Source organism: Notothenia rossii, assembly GCF_949606895.1.
Source record: "Notothenia rossii genome assembly, chromosome: 8".
Lineage (NCBI taxonomy): Eukaryota > Metazoa > Chordata > Actinopteri > Perciformes > Nototheniidae > Notothenia > Notothenia rossii.
This window is the reverse complement of record NC_136906.1, coordinates 23790070-23810684: the sequence shown is the minus strand read 5'-3', so window position 1 is coordinate 23810684 and position 20615 is coordinate 23790070. Positions and strand designations below refer to the sequence as shown.

Below are 20615 nucleotides of genomic sequence, written 5' to 3'. Positions count from 1 at the left end.
GTTTACATTAGGACTATTCTTTTTTAAAGAAATTACAAGTCTTCTTAAATGTCGTGTTCTGATATGCAAATGCAGAATCATCTAATGCCAACTCGAGAAATCTGCAGATGCAAATAGACAAAGTGTAGTATAAGAAACAATCTGTACTCTGGATGTTTCCTTTCCCTAGTCTAAAATAAGAACTGTTATGGAGACAATCTCTCAAAATTGACCGGTGCAGGAAGTGTTTTGATGTTGATGGGGATATTCTTGCCCGTAATTGTTGCCTTAAATGTCTCATCTTGAACTGGAAATAAAAACATGACCAAATATGTAAAGTTTCTCAGTGGTTATGCACCTTTATTCAAAGTTTCAGGTCCCACCTTGGGTCCCATGGTAGTTAATACCAGGATCAGCTCATAATCCCTGAGAAGCCAGTGTTGGGAATGAACCTTTCAAAGCCTCCAGATACTGGAGAATAAACACCACATTCATTTAGCACAGTTCAAAAAAATCAGTTCAGGGTCATTAAAAGCATTATGTAAACCACAAAGGGGAAATTACATTTTTTTTTTTACATTTTACAATTACTACTAATTTAAACAGTACACAATACTGTAATCAAAATGTACAATGTGACCCAATATGGGTGAGAGAAGACACAGAGGGAACACCTCCATGTGAAAACACTCATGTTGCTCCTGTAAAGTCGTCACCTCGCAGGCCTCAACAGTAACATGTGTAGATAAATAATAATATTTTGTTATTAATAACAGAAAAGCTCACCAGTCTTTCGTGCAAACTGTTACAGACTGTGGCTCGGATTATATGTGGTTATTATTTAGGTTTAGCCAATGTTTGGAAGTGATTTTAGCTTTTTTGGGTCATCCAAGCTAGAATTCACTCCTCTTTCTTCATTGTTGAGCCTTTGAGGTAAGTGTCTTTTCAGGAGCAAACATCAGCTCATTTGAAACTCAGCTGTGCAATTATTAAACAAAAAAAAACATCCCAAAGCAATTTAAAATATCAAAATCTCTTTCCCCTCATTAATTTCCCTGATTGTAACAAATGCAAGGAGTTTTTTTTAAATAGATATAAATGAATAGATAGAGATTTTGACAGGTTATTTGTGAATTGTGTTAGTATGGACACAAATCTGAGGCATGTCAATAAAAGGACGTAAGTTAAGTTACCAAAAAAATATCAAAAAGGGAAAAGTGCTTTGTCCTGATATACCTCAGATTAGGTCACTGAACGACGCATTTGGAATATCTGCCTACTGCCAGCTCAGTTTATGAAAGAAATAACACTGTCAACTTAAAAGCACCAAAAAAATCTTCATATTAGAGCGTTTGTCCGGAGTCAAAGTTAAAGATCTAAACAAAAATGCCTGAAAAAAGCCCAAAAGTATACAAGCAAAGACCTATATGGCTTTGCATTTTTTCAAGCTGAAACAGACAAAGTGTTAATGAAAGCTGGCAAAAAGGCTCGCATATAATGGCAATACATTCTATGAGAATCGCAGATACATTTACAAGCAACATATACATCACAAAGCTCAACTGATTGCCTGCAAAGCTAAACGCTGAAAGCAACTTCCTGTCTAGAGCTGGGGTCCTGCTCCAGAACATTATGGGGCAAGGTCCTGGCTCCGGACAGGAAGGGAAAGTCCCAAGGCGGGCCGCACAGCAGCCCAGTTAAACTAATAAAGACCGCACGAAACTGCAGTAACAATACAGCAGCCGCGCGGTCTAATACGAAACACTGGTCCCCACGAGCCTTTCAGATACCGAGGCACGACGGGGACGAGGATGAGAAAGGAGCGGTCGCCCTAAAAGGCAACCTGAGGGGGACACCACGGGGTGTCTGGGTACAGGAGGCAGTGCACAGACTTGAACCTGCAACACACAGATACAAAGTATGGAGTTAGATTTGTTGAGAGGTGAAGTGGAGGATAAATCTGTACTGAAAAACTGTGACTTTATTTAAATGTATTACGTCAACAGATTTAACATAACTGTAATATAACATAAGGTATTAGGTTCAACGTAATAGTATTGCTTTTAACTAACCTAATACATTTATGTGAAATGTGTTGACATAATACATTGAATGAACAATAATTTCAGCTTGTTAAGTGTGTTTAATTATATGTAGAACAATCTCTCACCTTGATGGATCCTCCTCCACAGGGAAAGCTCCTTTCAGATTAATGATATTACTTTTGTTTTCAAACATCCCATAACTGAGGGTGATCTGGAAGAAAAAATACAGGGAGAAATGAGCATCATGTAAAAGAAACACAAAAGACTTTGATAAGAAAAAAGACATAAAAAAGGTTGTTTTTTAAAAACATGAGGCTCTCACCTGTTTGTGTATCTCAGATCTTGACACCTGTTGCAGGTTCTCCAGGTGGGAGTGGAACAGGCTGCTGCGGGTCAGAGGGACCCCCAGGACCGACTCGATGATGTAGCCCACGGTGCAGTCGTCGGGCAGGCGGATCTTCTCTGCTGTGTTCATGAAGTGACCGCCACTGAAGACACAAAAACAAACAAGAAACTCAGGTTAGATGGGACATTAAGGCATTTGTTTAGCATTTACTTCATAAAAAGTCTGTATTCACATGATTTCAGGCAGACCGCAAACAGGAGCGCAGCACTTGTTGAAATTATCAAACTTATCAACTTCTTGTTGAATTGAACAGAGTTTCTTCTTTTTTGCGGAAATCAATTTGACTTTTTACACTCCTGTCATCCATTTCAATGATGATGGGTTTGCCGTTTACCGCCTGCATGATTTCCATGTGAATGCAGCATAAGGTACAAATGTTTTTAGTGTAATTCTGTTTCTCACCTGGCCCATGGGCTCATCTTCAGCGCCAGACCCCGGCTCACACAGAAGCCGGCTCCTCCAGTAGCAAACCAGAAGTTGACTGGTTTCTATAAAGGACAGAGAAAAGTTTGTCAGTATATAGAAATAATCTAACAAATAAGAGGCATGTTCTTGAAAATATTTTTGCACCAGTTATAAGAATCTTCCACGTACCATCTTATTGTCCCCCAGCCTCTCTGTGGCCTCGATGGGCCGGTCCAGGCTGGGTTTACCGATGTACATGTCCTGGGTGTGGGGGAACTGGGACAGTTGCTTCACCAGAGTCCTCACATTCACATAGTTGTCGTCATCTACGTGACAGAACCACCTAAGAAAAATAAGAACTGTTAGAACCTGATATGTTCATACTATTGAGTTATCATCATAGAAATAAATATTAAGGTACTTACTTTTTCCCCGACTCTATGAACTTGTCATATTCCACCGCCATCTTGCAAGACAGCGCCTGTCGACTATGAGCTGCAGAGCAGTTGGTGTTGATGGCGTGACTCCCTGTGGCAAGGAAAAAGCAGAAGCTTTATTAGTTAAAGATAAATCCATCAATGGAGGCTCTTTGTAATTTAATAGCATAATTTAGTGGAAAAACTCGAGCTGAATTTATTATTTAAAAAAATAGGTTTCTCATAAATTCAGAGTTCCTCTGTCCAATGAAAAAATGTGCATCTCTGTTCCCAACATGAAATATTCCCTTGTAAAACTTACCAATTTTCTTTTTAAGATCCTCATCCTCTCCATCCGTGAAGATGTATGTCTGTAAGCAAACAAAGTGAGAACACAGATCAGTAAACTTCTTCGTTAAATCCACAAAATCCTAACGACTTTGGCTGATCATGTGAGGCAGCCACACGATCACATTGAACATTGTGTCCAAAAAAATACCTTCTTCCTCATATCCAGCCCGGTGTGATTAGCATCAATCAACATGCCTTTTATGCAGTGGAAAACACATTGAGTTAAACAAGCCCATGCTCTAATAAAGGCCTTTTGTCCTGCATTTCACTCTCTCCATGGCAACTATGCTGCTGCCCCGAAGCATCCCAGACATAGAACAAAGGAGGAGGCAGACTGTCCGCCCCCACACACCCCATTCATGTATCCCATCCCCCGGCTGAGCCCCTTGGCTCTGCTGGACCTGCTGCCGGGCTTCAGTGTGTTGAATGCAGCTCAAACAGAAGCATAATGTAGATAAACCACAACACAGAGCTCACTGCTGTATGACTGACAGACTCAGGAATCCCTCCACGAGGCTGCAGGCGCTTGTTAAATGTAGCAGTTACTCGTAAAGGAGGTAACAACAAAGGGCATCTTACAGGGAGACTCTTTAAAAAGAAGCTTTTTATGATACCTCAGTGAGCAGGTGCAAGCTGGTGAATGGTGATGATGAAAGCTTTGTAACCGTCAGCGGTGTGTTTACTCTTCACCTGAGGTGAGGCAGCACCTGCGCAACATCACGCCACCTTATCTGCGCCACGTGCCTCTACACGCCGGGTCGTGGTGCCTTATCCCTCCAGACAAGAGCCCTTTTTGTCAACTATTAACCCACATTCCTGCAAGACCGCCACCCTGCTGCCGAGCAACTGCCAATTGTGATCTGCATCCAGAAACCGGCTTTGATGTTGATTCAATGGAAAAGAGAAATCTTTTTAGTCCAGTTTTTTATTTTTCTGAACACTTTGTGGATACAACTCTGAGCAGATGTTGCTCGATTCTGAAGCCATGAGCCGGTATTTGTTTAAGGAAGGGTGGTGGTTCCACTGGTGGAGGGATCAGAGGCTGGCGCTGTTTGCTTTAAAGTCCGCTGAATATACAGCCTAATCACTGAGGCAGCTGCCAGAGCTGCCAGGGCACTGACAGAAAGAGGGGTGGCGGTGGTGGTGGGGGGGGGGGGGGTGGGGGGTGGGTGGGGGGGGGCTGGAATCTCACTGCTGATTAGTAAATCCAAAGCCGTGTGTGGCCATCCACCCCCCCTTCACCCCCTATCCTCCCTCCTTTCTCCGGGCTACATACACGGCCAGAGCCCCTTGAATAGAACAATGCTTTGAGTTTTCATGCTGGGTAAAGTCTCCACTGGGTAAATTCTAAATATGTTTGCCAGCATTTGCATACAGCTGCAGGAGTTAACTAAAGAGAACCCCCCCTTCCCGGGAAGATTTTTTTTTGTTCTGTCTTTGGTCCTTAACTGAAACATAAAAGAACAGTTACTTACATGGAATACTAATTCATGTAAAAAAAAAAAAGACAGAAAAGAAAAGTTGGCTGTGTGTGAAGTAGAGATAAGAGGCGAGGGGGCACGGGGTGAGGAGATGAGAGCAAATATAAGGGGGGGGGGGGGGGGGGCCTGCACTCCTGACCGCAGGAAGGCCTGGCACGGCCCTGTGTGAGCTGATGGTGGTGCCTGCCTGGCTGGCTGCCTCCAGCTCGGGAAGGAAGGGCATCGGGCTCCCCTCCCTCCATCAACCACCTCCACCCTGGCTCCTTCCCCCTTCTATCCCAAAGATTCAAAGCATTTTCAGCTCCCCCCCCCCCTCAGAAGACATATATTAAATACCAGGCTGTCTTCTTTAATGACACCCAGACTCTTTCTGACCACTTGTGAAGACATTCCAACAACATCGCCAAGTGTTTTATTTTCTAAATTCTTAAAGCGCTCTTTGTTTGAAAGTTAGCTAATTACTGCTAAGAGAGGAATGCATGGCACACTGAGAAGATGACAGCTGCAAAACTGAAATAAAGCTCTGATAAAAGAAATGGGCCAGTTTCACAAATCAATTTACTATACTCTCTTGCTAGAGGAAACTCTGATCCATGTTCTTCTTTTGGGTTATGCGCCCTGGACTCAGAACAAAGCTATATTGTTCAAGGGGTGATAAATAGAAAACAGGAAGGGGTTCTATAATAGATTATACAATGACGTGTGATGAAAGACTTTCTGTCTCCAAACGAATGATGCAGAGATAAATCGGGTCTGGCATTTAATAACCATAGGGTAACCTTTTACATGACACTAACTGGTTGGATTAACAAAAATGCTATTTATGCTCTCAATGAGCTCAAAGATTAAGAAGGCCACAGGCATTATTGTGTCAAGACAGCTATCTCAAAGATAATCTTCCCTGTCTGTTCTCATGTAAACAGCAGCAGATAGTGTCTCCCTCTGCATACGAGTGAAGAGATTTGATCACAAAGTAACAGTAAATAAAAAAGTCTTCTAAATTGCTGTTTGCAGAAATAATGCTTTTGTCCCTTTTGTACTAAAGTGATCCAAACTCCACAGATGTCCCATCAGCTGAGCGTGAGAATCCACCCTGAATATCAATGATGGCCATATGTACATTGTGGGAACTGGGAGCATCATATGGCTGGCATTAAGGCCGTCCTTTGTTCTGTCTCTCCTGACCACCTGGCACCCTTCCTCCAGGAACTCCCTCTTGCATTGTGGGATTCAGTCTGTCCTTTTTGTGTGCGCAGCAACACACCAGCTGCTTGCCTATAAGCCCTGCTGCTGACTCTGTCGGATGGGCTAACTTACATCATGCAATACAGTGATTAGCACCAATTAGCACCATCAGCTATCGCCTAAGCAGATGTTTTGGGCCATGGTTTGGACATTAACAGGAGCTGTGCAGGTGATTCTTTCTGGGCTAAGTGGTTGTGACAGCCTATCATCATTACAATGTTACTGCCACTAAACGCAGATGAAAGCTCCCTCCACACATTACTGATGCTTAAGATAAAGAGTTTTTTACAGAAACCCCTGGCGTGACAGCACCTCAGGCAAATTAAGTAGACTTCTGATAAAAGCACATGTGACACCCATAGGTGCAGGATACAATCAGAATGAATAGCCGTTTCCTCCTCCCCTTTGAAGAAGCTTGGTACTCAAGGACACATTTTCACACTCAGCGTGCAGCATAAACTTGCCTATAGATGCACCCCTTTGTCCCAGTCAGGCATCCCCTTTAACGAAGCCCCCCAGTTTTCCCATCCCTCCAGCAAGCTTGACCCAGAGTCAGCTCCCACGTTCCCATGGAGAGAGGGGAGACAAGGGGCTGGGAAAGCTTTTCTTTCCCCTTCAGAAAGACGCTTTGTTAGTGCTGGAAGGGGGACAGCGCTGGAGTCGGTGCTGTGAAGCACCCATTGCACCGGGGGCCTTCACAAGGACACCCAGAAAGAGGAGGGATAATAGAGAGTGGGGAGAGAGGGGGGCTGAGAGACGGAGTCCTGGAACTGCTCCCTTCACTCTCAGGGACATCACTCAGAGGATAATAAAAAGTGACAGAGCCCAAGAAACTCAGCATGGTTAACAGGGGCTGTGAGTCTATTTCACTGTCATCTGGTGACAATTCAATGGGCAACAATGCAGCACATAGGCAGCCATCAAACAAACATCACCTGCATGTGAACATTGTTCATCTTTGCAGCAACAATGACATCTGCCCACAACAACAAGCACACCACTGCTTCACATAATCTATATTCCAACTTGAACAGAATAAAACTTGCATTAGATAATATTTTTCCACTTATTCTTTACCTGTGGTATGTTTCTTGAGATCCAGGTGTCCAGGAGCAGATTCAGCCTGGACTGGTGGAACTTCTTGGTGGTCTTCACAGCGATGAATATGTCATCAGCGCTGATGTCCTCAGCTGGAGGCGCCTCAGCGGATGCTGAGCGCGCGGGCTTCTCCACGTCCCTCCGACTCCGGGTCAGTTTGGTGAAGTACGCCGAGAATCCTTTCTTAGTTTGGGCGTCCTGCTCTTTTTCCCGAGCGGCATCCTGGAGAAGAGAGCGGGTTCCAGCATCTTCTCCCTTCGCCCCCTCATCCTCCACCTGGACCCGGAGATGCTGCACCGCCAGCAGCAGCAGCAGCATGCACAGACAGGCTGTGCTGGCTACAGTTATAGCGGTCTTCTTTCCGTTATTTTTAAACATTATTAAACTTAAAAAAGGCTATAACTATGACGCGGAATCCTCAATGCAAAGTCCATATGGTTTATTTAATAAAATACAAAAAAGTGAACCCCAGGTCCGTCAGCGTGCTTAGCTGAGTGAAGATTAAGTAAATTGGTTCCAGGGAAGATATAAGCTTCCATGCAGGCCACGCCTCCTGGGCGGTCCTTGAATGCAGCATGCCAGGCAGCGACATGGCAATGGGGCGTGGGCTATAGTCGTGTGTGTGTGTGTGTGTGTGTGTGTGTGTGTGTGTGTGTGTGTGTGTGTGTGTGTGTGTGTGTGTGTGTGTGTGTGTGTGTGTGTGTGTGTGTGTGTGTGTGTGTGTGTGTGTGTGTGTGTGTGTGTGTGTGTGTGTGTGTGTGTGTGTGTGTGTGTGTTGCAGAGTTCACTTAGGTTTGCTTTTAAGAGATAATACGAGTGAACGATTGACACAAAGTAGACACATCTGCAGGTGGTTACAGGAAAAATGTGTTTCGAAACCCCCCTGGAAGATAAAACTGCACCTTTGAGCACATATCCTAAAGTGTTATTTGTATAAGCAAACGTTCTTTTTACATTGTTACCATTATGTCTATTTCTGTACAATTAGTTTGAGAGTAACAAAAAACAGAGTCACATTTGTTGTAGGCCTATGTGCGCACTTACTTGGACTAAAAGCTGATTCTGATATAAATTTGCAGTCAGATTTAGGACATTTTTCCCGAGGTAAAGCTATTTGAATTCAGCCGGGTGTTCACCACAGAAACTGGCTCCATTGTTCCTCACTGACCTTGAGAGGACTCTAAACAGTTGGCTGCTTCTGAACACTTGTTATTCAAATTCTGGCTCTCACAACTGAGTGCCGTCTGCTGCTTGGAGTCCGACCAAAAGACTTGAGAGTCCATTTATACCAACATGCAGCTGGTGAAGCCTCAATAACCTCATGGCGCCCAGCAACCGCTACATTTGGACAGTTTGTATCAAACAAATGTCTGGTTAAACAGAGGTCTTTAACTTCGTTGCAAAACAAAACCCTTCAAGCTGTTAAATGCCCATAAGACATTTAACAATACCAAAAGTATGGAGAAAAACCCTTTAAGTCTAATGCAAAGGCAGCTGAAAACCCAGAGGATTTTGGCATCAATCCAGATATATAGGGTATTTGGGATAAGATCCCTAAAAGTCAATGTTGTTCTTTAAAGTATACGCAGTAATGTCTGTAATAAATTGTAATTAAAACACATCCCGCATCTCAAATCCTCTGCATTTACTGGCACAGATATGTTTAACAAATTTAGCAGGAGAAAAAATTGCTTTTTTCCACTGCAGGTGTTTCTTTCTTTTAAATTCTGGGACACCCTGTACATAAGTTACCTCTCTGCTTTGCTGCTCCTGACAAGGTCTTTTGTTAACTTTTTCAAAGTGTGCATAGAAACGCAGTTAAAGGCAAAGTGTAAGAAACCAGGCAGAGGGGGCTGTCTCTCTGGCCTCAATTCTTCTCCGATCAACCACCTCTTTCTGCAGGGGCTTGCAGGGCATTCGTCCCACCTCGGAAACTCTTTCTGGTTCTTTTAAGGGCTTGTAAAAACAATTGTTAGTGAAAGAGTAAAGTTCTCCAGTTGAATTAGATCCAATCTCCCCCTCTGTTCTGTTTCTTTCAGCCTTTTACTTATTCCAAGGACACAGATAGAAAAACGCTTTCTTGTCCCCCCCCCCCCCACACACAATCTAACATTACTGCTGGATTCCAGTGAGATTAAATCCAGCTTCTTCAGAGGAGCCCACTTCCTCACCATAGTGCCCACAAACCCACAAATAAACACCACAGTGTGCTTGATTTTCTTCAGCATGATTAAGGACATGCTTCATATCAGCATGGTGGGGGATCTGAGGACTGCAAAGTCAAATGTAAGCATTGCTATTTTTAGTTCCTATAAAGAAGATTAGATGCAGGTAAAGAATCCCAGAATGCAATGTAGCCAGAGTGTCACAACATTTCACAATCTGTCCACAAAGCTTCATTTCATTCACTGATAAAAACCACAAAAAAGAAAAGCACATGTGTCTGTAAGATGCCAGCCATAACGTGATACTCTGCACAGTGTATATATATCCAACATGGAAGAAATTATATTTCTTTTAACTCAGAATGTTCCATTGTTTTTCAGTCCGTTTAACATTCCTCCTTTGATGTTTCTGCTTTTTGAAGAAGCTTTTGTTCATCAGTAACTGGTTCAAATATAGATTTAAACAGTTGCAGTCTTTCACAATATAATCTGAAATGCTGCTGTGCATCAAAGAGTCTTATATTATACCTCCAACACCATGAAAACCATATTCTTAAAGCAGCTGATCATTCAGATTAACAAATGTGCATCTCCTTTTTCATTTAAATGGGAAATTAGAGCACATTTTTTCATCAATTTATTATCAATCTAAAAATATTTTAGTTTCAGTGTAAAAACTCTCCAGGGTCTCTTCTTTGTTGTTGTGTGAAGCGAACACGCACGGTGAATTATGTTTCCCTAATAAATTGTAAGATAATCATGGTGGTTCCTCTTCATCTTCCTAACAAAAACAACACGATGAAGGTCAGGATCATTTTAATCATGAACAAATTGAATGACTCCACTGACTGCCCTCTGAGGATCGGTGGATGAGAACCGGGCGGAGGGATCAATCTTCGGTTCTGTTTATTTTCACACCATGGAAACTCTGGCTCTGATTGGATTACAGGTCACACCAGAAGTGAGAGTCAGGGGACCGAGCGGCTTCAGTTTCCTCCTCATGCAACATTAGAAGAAACTCTCAAAGGACCAAAGGTTGAGAAGGATTCAGCTGCTCCAGAGGCAAATAAATACCTCCCATGTTATTGATCTGCAGAGAGAGTTCCCATACGTTTGTGGTGCTATAGGTAAACACCATTAAATGGTAAAAAATAAATAAATTGAGACAAAATTGTTAATGCTTGGGATTACAAATGATAATGCAAAATACTTCATAATTGTTCTTTCTCTGTAAAGTATCAAAACTGGCAATATTTTTATTATATGCTATGAGGGAGAAAAAGTATACTGCAAAGATACATTTAAATACAAGTTCTGTATTAAAAACTTCACTTTATTAGACATGTGTATGACAATGATGAGCTTAAATGATTAAACTATCAAAATAAAGTGCTTGTAGCTAAGAAATACAAAATAAATAAAATGGCCCCAGTGAGTGTTTAATCTAATTTTTTATTATTACTAATGCATTTATGTGTAAATAATAGCATTTTACTGTTGTATGATGGCGATGAAGAGACTTATACCTTTTTACATTTTTTTGTTTTGCTTGATTTATTATAACACATCATATAATATCAGCTTATCATGTGTTTTGTGTAATATGTTACGTACAATATATATTTCTTATTTCTTATGTTACTTCTGTTATTCTTTTTTTTGTAAAGCAGCTTGACTATTGAACTGTAATTGATCAACCAGCTGCAGGGGTCCGGTTACATGCTGGCATGCCTGGACATGTTGAACATCATTTCTGCTGTTAAATGATAGGATAATAAGACCCATAAACCATTTTTCACTTATAATTGTTTCTGAGCTTCTGAGAAATATAAGCTTTATTAAATCAAATTCTTTGTTTTCACAACTTTCACAGACTTTTCTACACCATACAAGACCACTTATTGTTACTGGAAACAAGATATTCACTGGAGACCCTTCAGGTTTATATTTCCACTAAGAGCTCAATAAACTCAGGGGAACTCTAAAAGCTGCTGACAACTTTGAGTTATTTCCATATCATAATGTCAATTTAAAGAGGAATGTGGTGCTTGAATCTTAAACAAATCCTGTGAAAAGGTTCCTTGTGTTTGAGTAAATGGCCATTTTCTCCTCCAACATACAGTCCCTTTTTGTTTGTGGCTACCTTGCTGGGATGCACTACGGGAGGTTGAGCGCACAAAGAAAAGAGTCATTGAGGTACTTTGAATTGTTTGTCGTGGTGCTCTCTCATCAGGCCTTTTCTCATTTAAATGTGTAAATCATGTGAACCAACGCAGAGGCGGTGTGATTTGTTTTTCTCTGAAATCGCAGGATATTGTAATGTAAAGAGTTAGTTGTCCCATGTCAGAAACATGACTTCTGAAGGATGTATCCGTAGCGATACTCCAAATCTATTGGCTAAATAAACAAGCTAAGCGCTCTGAGGCGATGCGAGGAGAAAGATATGACTCTAGACATCCAATGAAAACAGGAAACTCACGGCTGGTGGTTGATGTCCTATTTTAAAGTGCACCCCCTCGTCATAATTGTTCCCTTTCCACTTTCTTCTCCATAACCAGGCGAACACGAGCTATTTGCATAACTGTTCAGACCTGCTCATCACCCCCTGCTCCTGCCTGCCCTACTTCCACTCTGTCAGCCTAATGCTTCCCAGCACTCTCTCTTTTGTGCCTTTCTCTTGTTGCTCTGGGAACTTATAGTGATCGACACATTCAATTGGGAGGTCTCTAGTCTAGTCTAGTCTAGTCTCCAAACAGATATGCTTGTAGTGTGAAGGCAAATGATTAGATTGCCATGGTCTCCTTTCTTGTTGTACTTTTTCTCACCAGCGTTACATGCAGAGGGCTTTATGCTGGAACATGAAGAGCTACAGAGATATGATCTGTATGTATTATATAGAGGAAGAATAGGGCTGTGGGATCGGATACTGTGAAAATGACAGAGCACTCTGAAGTGTCAGACTCTCACGGGACGGCAGGCTGAGTGGAGCTGCGAGAGAGAGAGAGGGATGAGGATGCATTTTTGCAAATGCATCCTACAGGTTCACAGGAGAACAACTAACAACGCCTGCAGAGCGGAATTAGGCACATTTCCAATATTAATAAAAATCCAGAAACGATCAATTAAATATTGGCTACATCTAAAATAAAGTGACCCCCACTCCTACCACCACAAAGCCTTGCAGCATCAAGAGATGAACAAGGGGAAGAGTCCCCTCTCTCAGCTGGTCCTGAAACTCTGTTCACAAACCGGTTCAAACTGTGATCAGGGCCAGGCTGAGCCCACATCTATTAGAGTCAACCAAATTATAACAAAACACACAAAAAACTACCTCACTTATTGGAAAACTAACACAAAGTAAAATGCAATGCTATCTGGCCCTTAAAAGACAGTACACTGTGGCAACCTACCTGACCACAGTGACTGATGTTAAACACAGGAAGTTGGTGACAAAGTACAGACTGAGTGCTCACAACCTGGCCTTAGAAAAAGTCAGGTACAAGAAAACATGGCTGCCAAAAGAGGAGCGATCATGGCAACAGTTTGGAGGAACTGCTCTGGAGACAGAGCAGCACTTCCTCACACAATGCCCAACTTTTGAACCGGTACGGAAACAATTCTTCCCAAAACTCAATGATAAGCATCCTCAAATATTTAAAAATGAAAATGAAAAACTAAAAATACTTCTCTGGGAATATAAAGAGAGCTGCATTGTGGCAGGACAGTTTGTCTCTGCCTGCCACAGTCTGAGGGAACCGGAATGAGCAGATACACCAGGTCTCACATCTTATATATCTTAAGTATATATATCATATTATATTTTGTATTAATGTATTATGTGAATGAAATGAATCTGTATTCCTTGTAAAAAAAAAAAAACATGTTCTTAGCAGTTTGTTTATAACTGTTCATTTGTTTATTTGTATGTATTTTTGTATAGATGTTACAACTATACATAGCTTTGGCATTACTGTATGTAAATATGGTCATGCTAATAAAGCTTTTGAATTGAATTGAGGGAGGGAGAGGGAGAGAGAGAGAGAGAGAGAGAGAGAGAGAGAGAGAGCGAGAGAGAGAGAGAGAGACAGGGGCGTATTCTTCAGCTGTATGGTCCTTGCATGCCGGTGGAAGGATGCTCAGCATGCAGCTAAGAATTAAGCAAAAATCTTTCCCATAAATTCACACTCTCACCCACTCAGTCTCACTTGCTCACTCTGCCTTATTTCCTCTCCATTACACATTATATAGAGAGAGGCTCAGTGGGAAAACTGCTGAGGTTACACTAGTGTGACACATGTATCTTTTTTTTCAGATATGTATGTGTGGCAACAGACTTTTGGGTTAAGTGTTATCAGTGTTTAGTTAAAAATTAATTATAATGTCTTGTTGGAATCAACTACTTTGTCCAAATTCAGTTTTTGGTTATAGTATTTCAGAAGGGGGTATAGCTCAGTGGTAGAGCATTTGACTGCAGATCAAGAGGTCCCCGGTTCAAATCCGGATGCCCCCTTACTTTATGAAAAATCTCAAATATTAACAGAAACATTTCCCCTGCCTAGATAGTAATGAAAGGATTTAAAAAAACGTTACCTAGAACTTAGAGGAAATACGTGTGTATGTAAACTCCTGTTGAACAGGATCCTGGAGTGTTCACCATCTTTGTTTCGGTCTTAGTGAAAGTCAGGTTATATCTCTGATGCAGAACAAACAGTCTCTGCATGGTCTTCTCTTTGACAGTTTATACAATATCTGGTGAGAGCACAGTTTGAATAAACCACAGGGAGCCATTTTATGGTAAATCATTTATTGTTCTTGCTTTGGTGAATGATGAATGAATACCTGAATTGCACAAACATCACATGACCTGGAGAATTGAAACATAAATATTAAATATATCATCCTAACGTTGGTTCCATTCAAGCACCTGACCTTTACTTTTTAACTTGATACAAAACAGCATAGATAATCCGATTTAGAGAATATTATAATCCCTTCATTGTAAGGGCATTCTTTTCTATTCTATATAGGATTATCTCTGCTGTTTATAGGCTAAATGCTAAAACTGCGAAAACCTTTTTTTTTTGTGACATAACACGTGTTGATCACATCCATTATCTTCTATCTGTTTATTTTAAAAGACATTCAAATTGAACAGTGAAGTGAGACCTTTGTGTTTCCTCCATTCCTACTGCTGACTTCAGGTATAAAGGCGAGGGGACTCCCTGGCGTCTGACACTTGAAAGCGTCCTGTTACTCGATCTGTTTAGAAACGACCAACCCTCCGCGACCTCCCCACTTCCCGGGCCTTGGGGCTTTGCGGTCTCCCCCAATGGCCTAAAGGAAACCACCGAAAAACATTCCCCATCAGGAAAAGACCGAAAATGTCTGAGATGCTTGGTCTCCCCTGAGCTTTTATCACAATATTCTCTTCTGATACTGTGACACCACCGTCCATCATCCCTACTATATACTCCATCTGTATCTATGATTTATAGCATGTTTTTCTCTGCAGCCAGGGGTCTATTAGCATCTAGTAAGATTAATTAACCTCCTTTTAATTTCCCAGTCTACAATATTTTAACCGTATACTTGTTGTTTTAAGACTTGTGGATTTGAGTTCATGTTTTTGTAATGCGGAGCGGCAAAGCTCAGTCATGGCTTATTGTTTACAGAGATCGAGCTCTACAGGGAGCAGGGTGATATACTGCAACATGGAAGGCGAGACAAATTAAGAAGCCATGACAATGAAAAGCAGATGTGACTGTAGGGCAGTTAAAGGACTTTACTGCAACGTGGAAACAGAGACAATATAGCAAATGCTGAAGACACTGTTGTTGAATAATTGTTGAAGACACTCTGGTAATTGTCCAAACATAGGCTTCTCTTCTTCTTCTTCTTCGAGTCCTTAGCAATCTCAGATGTCGTTCTGCCAGTATAGGGCACAGGCCACAGCTGATTGGGTAGGTTCTGCCAGGTCTTCTGGACTGCACCGGTCCGGGGGGCATCGGCACATTCCAGTAGGTGGGACATTGTCTGCACTGATCCACAGCTGCACATGTCTTCTGTGGTGTAGTTCCACACTTTCATCAGTGCTTTGCTAAAATGCATACAGTGTGAATGGGAACTTTTTTGTTTTAACTTATAATTTGAAGTTCAGAAATCACTTTGTATTCTCTACTGTTCACTAGTCTTACCATATCTGACTTATGGCACATTTCCACTGCAGCGGGGTAGCCCTGTTTAAGCGTCCCTAAGCGTCCTCGCTCAGGCCTCGGGCTGCCTCGCTGGCCGTCCGAGGCCGTGACGCATTTCCATTACAGTTTAGGACCTGGGGTAGCAACGCAGTGTAGGCGGGGCATCTGTGCAGAGACATCCTGGAACACTTTCACATTTCGAGTTGTTCCGTCGAGCTCCCGCTGGATTTGATCATCCCCAATGAGATGTAGGAACGTCGTCACCTCCTCGGTCGACCACGGTGTGCTTTTCTTTGACGTTGCCATTTTTGTCGCTCCTCCGTTTACAAAAATGCTGTGTATAAAAATGCTGCAAGCTTGCTTCTAGATATATATGCGACGCTAGGGAGGATCTCGTGCGCGACTTGTGACGATTCTCTCTGACCAATCAGCAGTCGAGAGTGTTGACGTCACTTGTTCAGCCCTGGCCCTGGCCTGATAGAACCACGATTTTATGGGGCCGAAAAATGCCCGCTAGCCGGTGCTGCGCTATATGGAAAGGCCACCAAAAACTGGCCTGGCCGCTTGAGGACGATTAAGGACGCTTAAACGGGGCTACCCGCAGCAGTGGAAATGCGCCATTACTGTGCCGAAGTCTGGGGCAATAACTACAAAAGTTCTATACATGCAGTATCTATTCTACCAAAAAGAGCCATACACAATGCAAATACCTTGATCACACTAACAAATTATTCCTGCAGTCAAAATGGTTCAAATGTAATGTTTAAATCATGTTTAAGGCAAATAATAACGTTTTACCAGGAAACACCCAAAAAATATTCACTCAACGAGTGGGGGGATATAGTTCAAGGAGACAATTTCAATTTGAAATTCATAGGGTCCGTACAACCAGAAGAACTTTTTGTATCTCAGCCTGTGGAGTGAGTCTATGGAACAGTGTGAATGTGGAGCTACAGTAAAGCGATGTCCAGACATTCAGTTCAAGAGGAAAAACAGAGAAATTGTTTTTCTCGAGGTACAGGGATGGGGAAGATGTTTGACAATGTGTATGTGTATATGTGTATACAGTATGTGTGAGTATGTCGGTGTGTATATGTATATGTGCATATATGTATATATGTGTATGTGTATATATGTGTGTATGTACATATGTGTATATGTATATATGTCAATCAACAGGTAAAGCAGAATAATAATAATAATAATAATAATAATAATAATAATAATATTAATAATAATAATAATAATAATAATGAATTATAATTATTGCAGATTATGGATTATAAATAAATCATTTAGGGACAAGGGGGTGAGATTAAATAAATTATACTTCTTCTCACTCCTTTTTCGAACACTAGATGTGGGACTGTTTATGTTGCTAACGCTGTTGTTGTTGTTGTTGTTGTTGTTGTTGTTGTTGTTGTTGACTATCCAATGCAACATGTTTTTTTTGTTTTGTAATTATTTATTTTACTTGTTCGAAATAAAATGTATCAATCAATCAATCAATCAATCAATCAATCAATCAATCAATCAAGAAGTCAGTGTTGATTACACAATGTAATGTCTGGAGAATAATCGTCCCTTCGGTTGCCTTACAATGAAATTCTGTCAGCCTCTGGATATGATCTTTCAGAATAATTAAGGATCCATTTCCATCAATTAAAATGTAATTACATATAAGGTTTAAGGCACAAAACAGGAGGAGGATAGCAATTGAGATCCGCCTACTGGAGATTGAAGCTAACAGACCAATGACAAGGAAGCTCTATAGTCTGAACCAAGACGGCAACACATCTTTATTGATTTCAAATCAAGCAGCACATTAAAACCCTAGACCTATTCATTGCATCATTGGTTACCAGAGAGCCGTTTGGTAGGAAGCAACTCAACCAAATAGCTCACAGCAGCTGAATAACCAGAGTAAATGTTAAGTGTTGAAACTCTACTTGCCAAATGAGACTTATTGATGGAAGAAGCAAAGAAGGTAAATAGGGAGATTGATCAAATTAAATACTAATATACCATGTTTGTTACTCTTTTATCATAGCATTGAGATAAGTGTTCCCTAGTTCATACATTACGGTTGTTTCCTTCTTTCTACAGTAGACTGCTGTGAGTGTTGCTAACAAAGTGTGAAAAAATTGATTTCTGGATCTCATTTGTAAATCCACAGATACATAGCCCCTCAAAGTCAAAATCGACCTTGTCTTTCGTGAGAATTTTCTGTGAACCCTCATCATTTTCCCAGGGTTCACATCTGCTATTTATATCCATGATCCGTTAATTGCTATTAATATCAGGGAGCTGGTGTTAAATGACTACAGCAGGACTCAGTATTAAAGGATAATGGGCCATACAGGAGCTGCCACATGGCATCTATTGAACACACCACCTGTCAGGAAATCCTGCATCGTTACTGATCCACAAACACACACCGTCTTCCCAGGCCGTCCAACCTGGTTAGTTGAGGGAATCCATTTCTGTGACTGGGATTAATTCCTGGCAGAGGGCTTGGCCCAGCTCCAGCCAGGGAACAAGAGCAGCTTCCTTCTCTCAGAGCAGCGGTTTATCTCCTGCGGTGGGTCCAACCGGGCTGATCCTCTCATATTAAATGGATTAGCAGAGTCCTTGTTCTACTGTCAGGAGCTCATGAAAAGAATAGGGGTTTAGCATGTCGGCATTTTTCTTCCTGACAACACTGTAAATGTAAATCATGTACTTATTGAATAAATCTTCCAACCTCTGCATACTGGGTCTTCTAAAATGAGTGAACTTTAAGTATATTTTCACACTATAATGTTGGTAACATGATTCGTAGCTGACCTCCAGCCCTCTTTAGCCCTTGTAGTATCCGTGGGAAACTGTAGCATTAGTGCTGCTTACAAGCCTTTTTTATTTCCCATGGGAGACATCCATGACAGGTTAGGTTGGGACCCAAATACTGCATGGCATGACTCGGAACGTACAGATCATGTTACAGATATCAGGAAAAATCCCATGAAGGGTGTGAGGTTCAACATCTACATGTCAGACGGGACTATTCTCAGATAGGACATTAGTGCTGCACCTCAGGAGCCCGAGCCAAGAAATGATGAAGTTATTTAGCGCCATTTGCACTTCGTGAAGACTTCAAACACAGATAGTGTTAGATCTCATGCTCTGCCAGTTTTTGAGTAGACGGATGGCAGGTGCTCCTCCCTGCCTGCGCTCTGACTTTAATCTTCTTCAGAAGGCAGCCGACCTGCCACCCTCGCAGGCTCCCATACGGGCGCCAGACTAATCACACAGTTTAATGGGAGCCTGTCTGTGGCCGAGCCCTCACATCACCACAGATGTACTGAGATCAGGCTGGGCACTAACCGCTCTGACCCCAGATCAGCCCCCTGTCCCTGCTCGAGGACCGACCCTTCGCTGATAAGCTTGTGTTAGTCTGTCTGGCCAACATGCTTTTAGTGTGAATCTTTATGCTGATCAGGAATTTTTACTCTATCGACTGCAGGAGAAAAGCCAAGCTAAGATTCATGTGATATTCTTGCTTTTGGATTTATTCAAATAATTTGGCTCCAAACCTAATTAAAGCACATTTTAAAAACACTTTAGGAGTTCTCATAGATTGTATATATGCATTGCTTACTTCACTGCTTCACTGTTCAGAATGATTTACTTGCAGATGTTCATTCACAACAATGTATGTACAGAGTTTGAGACTATAAGGCTTTGTATTGTATTGGCTTAAAAGTATGTAAAATGTCCACATTTTGTTCACATTAGCATGGCATTAGCATTAGCATTAGTATTAGGCTCTGGGGGCAATGAGCAATATTTCGGTTGTATCCATTCCAATAACTAATTTTCCCGATGGTAAAATGTTCACAGTCTGATTGAGAGATGACCTGTAGCCTACTATAAAAATGTATTTTTCCCAAGTTTACATCCTAATTGTATAAGCGTGTGTGTGTGTGTGTGTGTGTGTGTGTGTGTGTGTGTGTGTGTGTGTGTGTGTGTGTGTGTGTGTGTGTGTGTGTGTGTGTGTGTGTGTGTGTGTGTGGTAAGTCTGGCAGTTAGGTTGCATGTCTATTTAAACACACATAGCAACAGTTTTTTTTGTCACGTGCTCTACCACCCTCCCTCTCTGTCTCAGCTGGACTCGGCCCAGTATCATTAAAGACTGTAGTCCATTCAGTGAGGCAGGACCGGCCCCTGGATTGAGGCCACACTTACTCACTGGCCCTTTCCCACAACCTCCAGGCACCTTGGAGGAAGTCATCCATGCATAACTGTGCTCCTTAATCAAAGGCTGAATGTCCAAGTTGTCCCGGAGGTTTGCTGCAAGTGCGGCATTAGCAAAGCACATGCTCTCCTTTCACGGAGAAACAATGCGGCTCTTTGTGTCCGGCCACAAGTGTCTATTTTGATTTAGAAGGGGATCTCACAAGGAGATAGACAATGACGAGAATATCTCTGACTGCAGGAAAAGCTCAGGCTGCACACCACCGAAAATGAACAAGGCCGGTGTGACAGCATCTTCATAAGAGACAAGGCATGCTTTATGGGAAGATTAAAAAGAAGAAGCCTCCAACACAACTGATATCAAAGAAGTTAAGATATCATCAGCCCGGCTGCAGAGTAATGTCCTCTGAAACTGTTTTGACAGACTGAACTTATCTCTGTTTTTAACCGATGTAACAAGCTCAATCGGGCCCCTTAGAGCTGTCAAAATAAGAGCTTAATATGATAAATGGATGAGCGCAGCGGATCTCTGGATTTACTCTGATAAGAGCATTAGTGTTGTCGTTAGTGAGAGGTGCAGACCTAATAAACGTCATG

The 20615-nt window shown here is 41.8% G+C and overlaps 1 protein-coding gene across 1 annotated transcript; it reads right to left on the bottom strand.

Moving 5' to 3' along the window:
• Positions 1-313: 313 nt before the first annotated feature.
• On the bottom strand, positions 314-7909 carry lfng (LFNG O-fucosylpeptide 3-beta-N-acetylglucosaminyltransferase). Its single transcript, XM_079643024.1, has 8 exons — positions 7406-7909; positions 3574-3622; positions 3261-3363; positions 3025-3178; positions 2833-2918; positions 2347-2512; positions 2150-2235; positions 314-1877 (listed from the first exon to the last, which is right to left on the bottom strand). The coding sequence occupies exons 1-8, from the start codon at positions 7802-7804 to the stop codon at positions 1811-1813; spliced, it is 1110 nt and encodes a 369-aa protein (XP_079499150.1). The 5' UTR covers positions 7805-7909; the 3' UTR covers positions 314-1810.
• Between the last annotated feature and the right edge of the window lie 12706 nt (positions 7910-20615).

What these genes read in the sequence shown, in the direction of transcription:
- lfng (XM_079643024.1), bottom strand. Translation starts at nt 7,804, where the DNA reads ATGTTTAAAAATAACGGAAAGAAGACCGCTATAACTGTAGCCAGCACA. An exon ending in GGATCTTAAAAAGAAAATTG is followed by an intron (nt 3,364 to 3,573) that starts GTAAGTTTTACA and finishes TCCTTGCCACAG; the next exon opens with GGAGTCACGCCATCAACACC. An exon ending in GATCTGAGATACACAAACAG is followed by an intron (nt 2,236 to 2,346) that starts GTGAGAGCCTCA and finishes TTTTTCTTCCAG; the next exon opens with ATCACCCTCAGTTATGGGAT.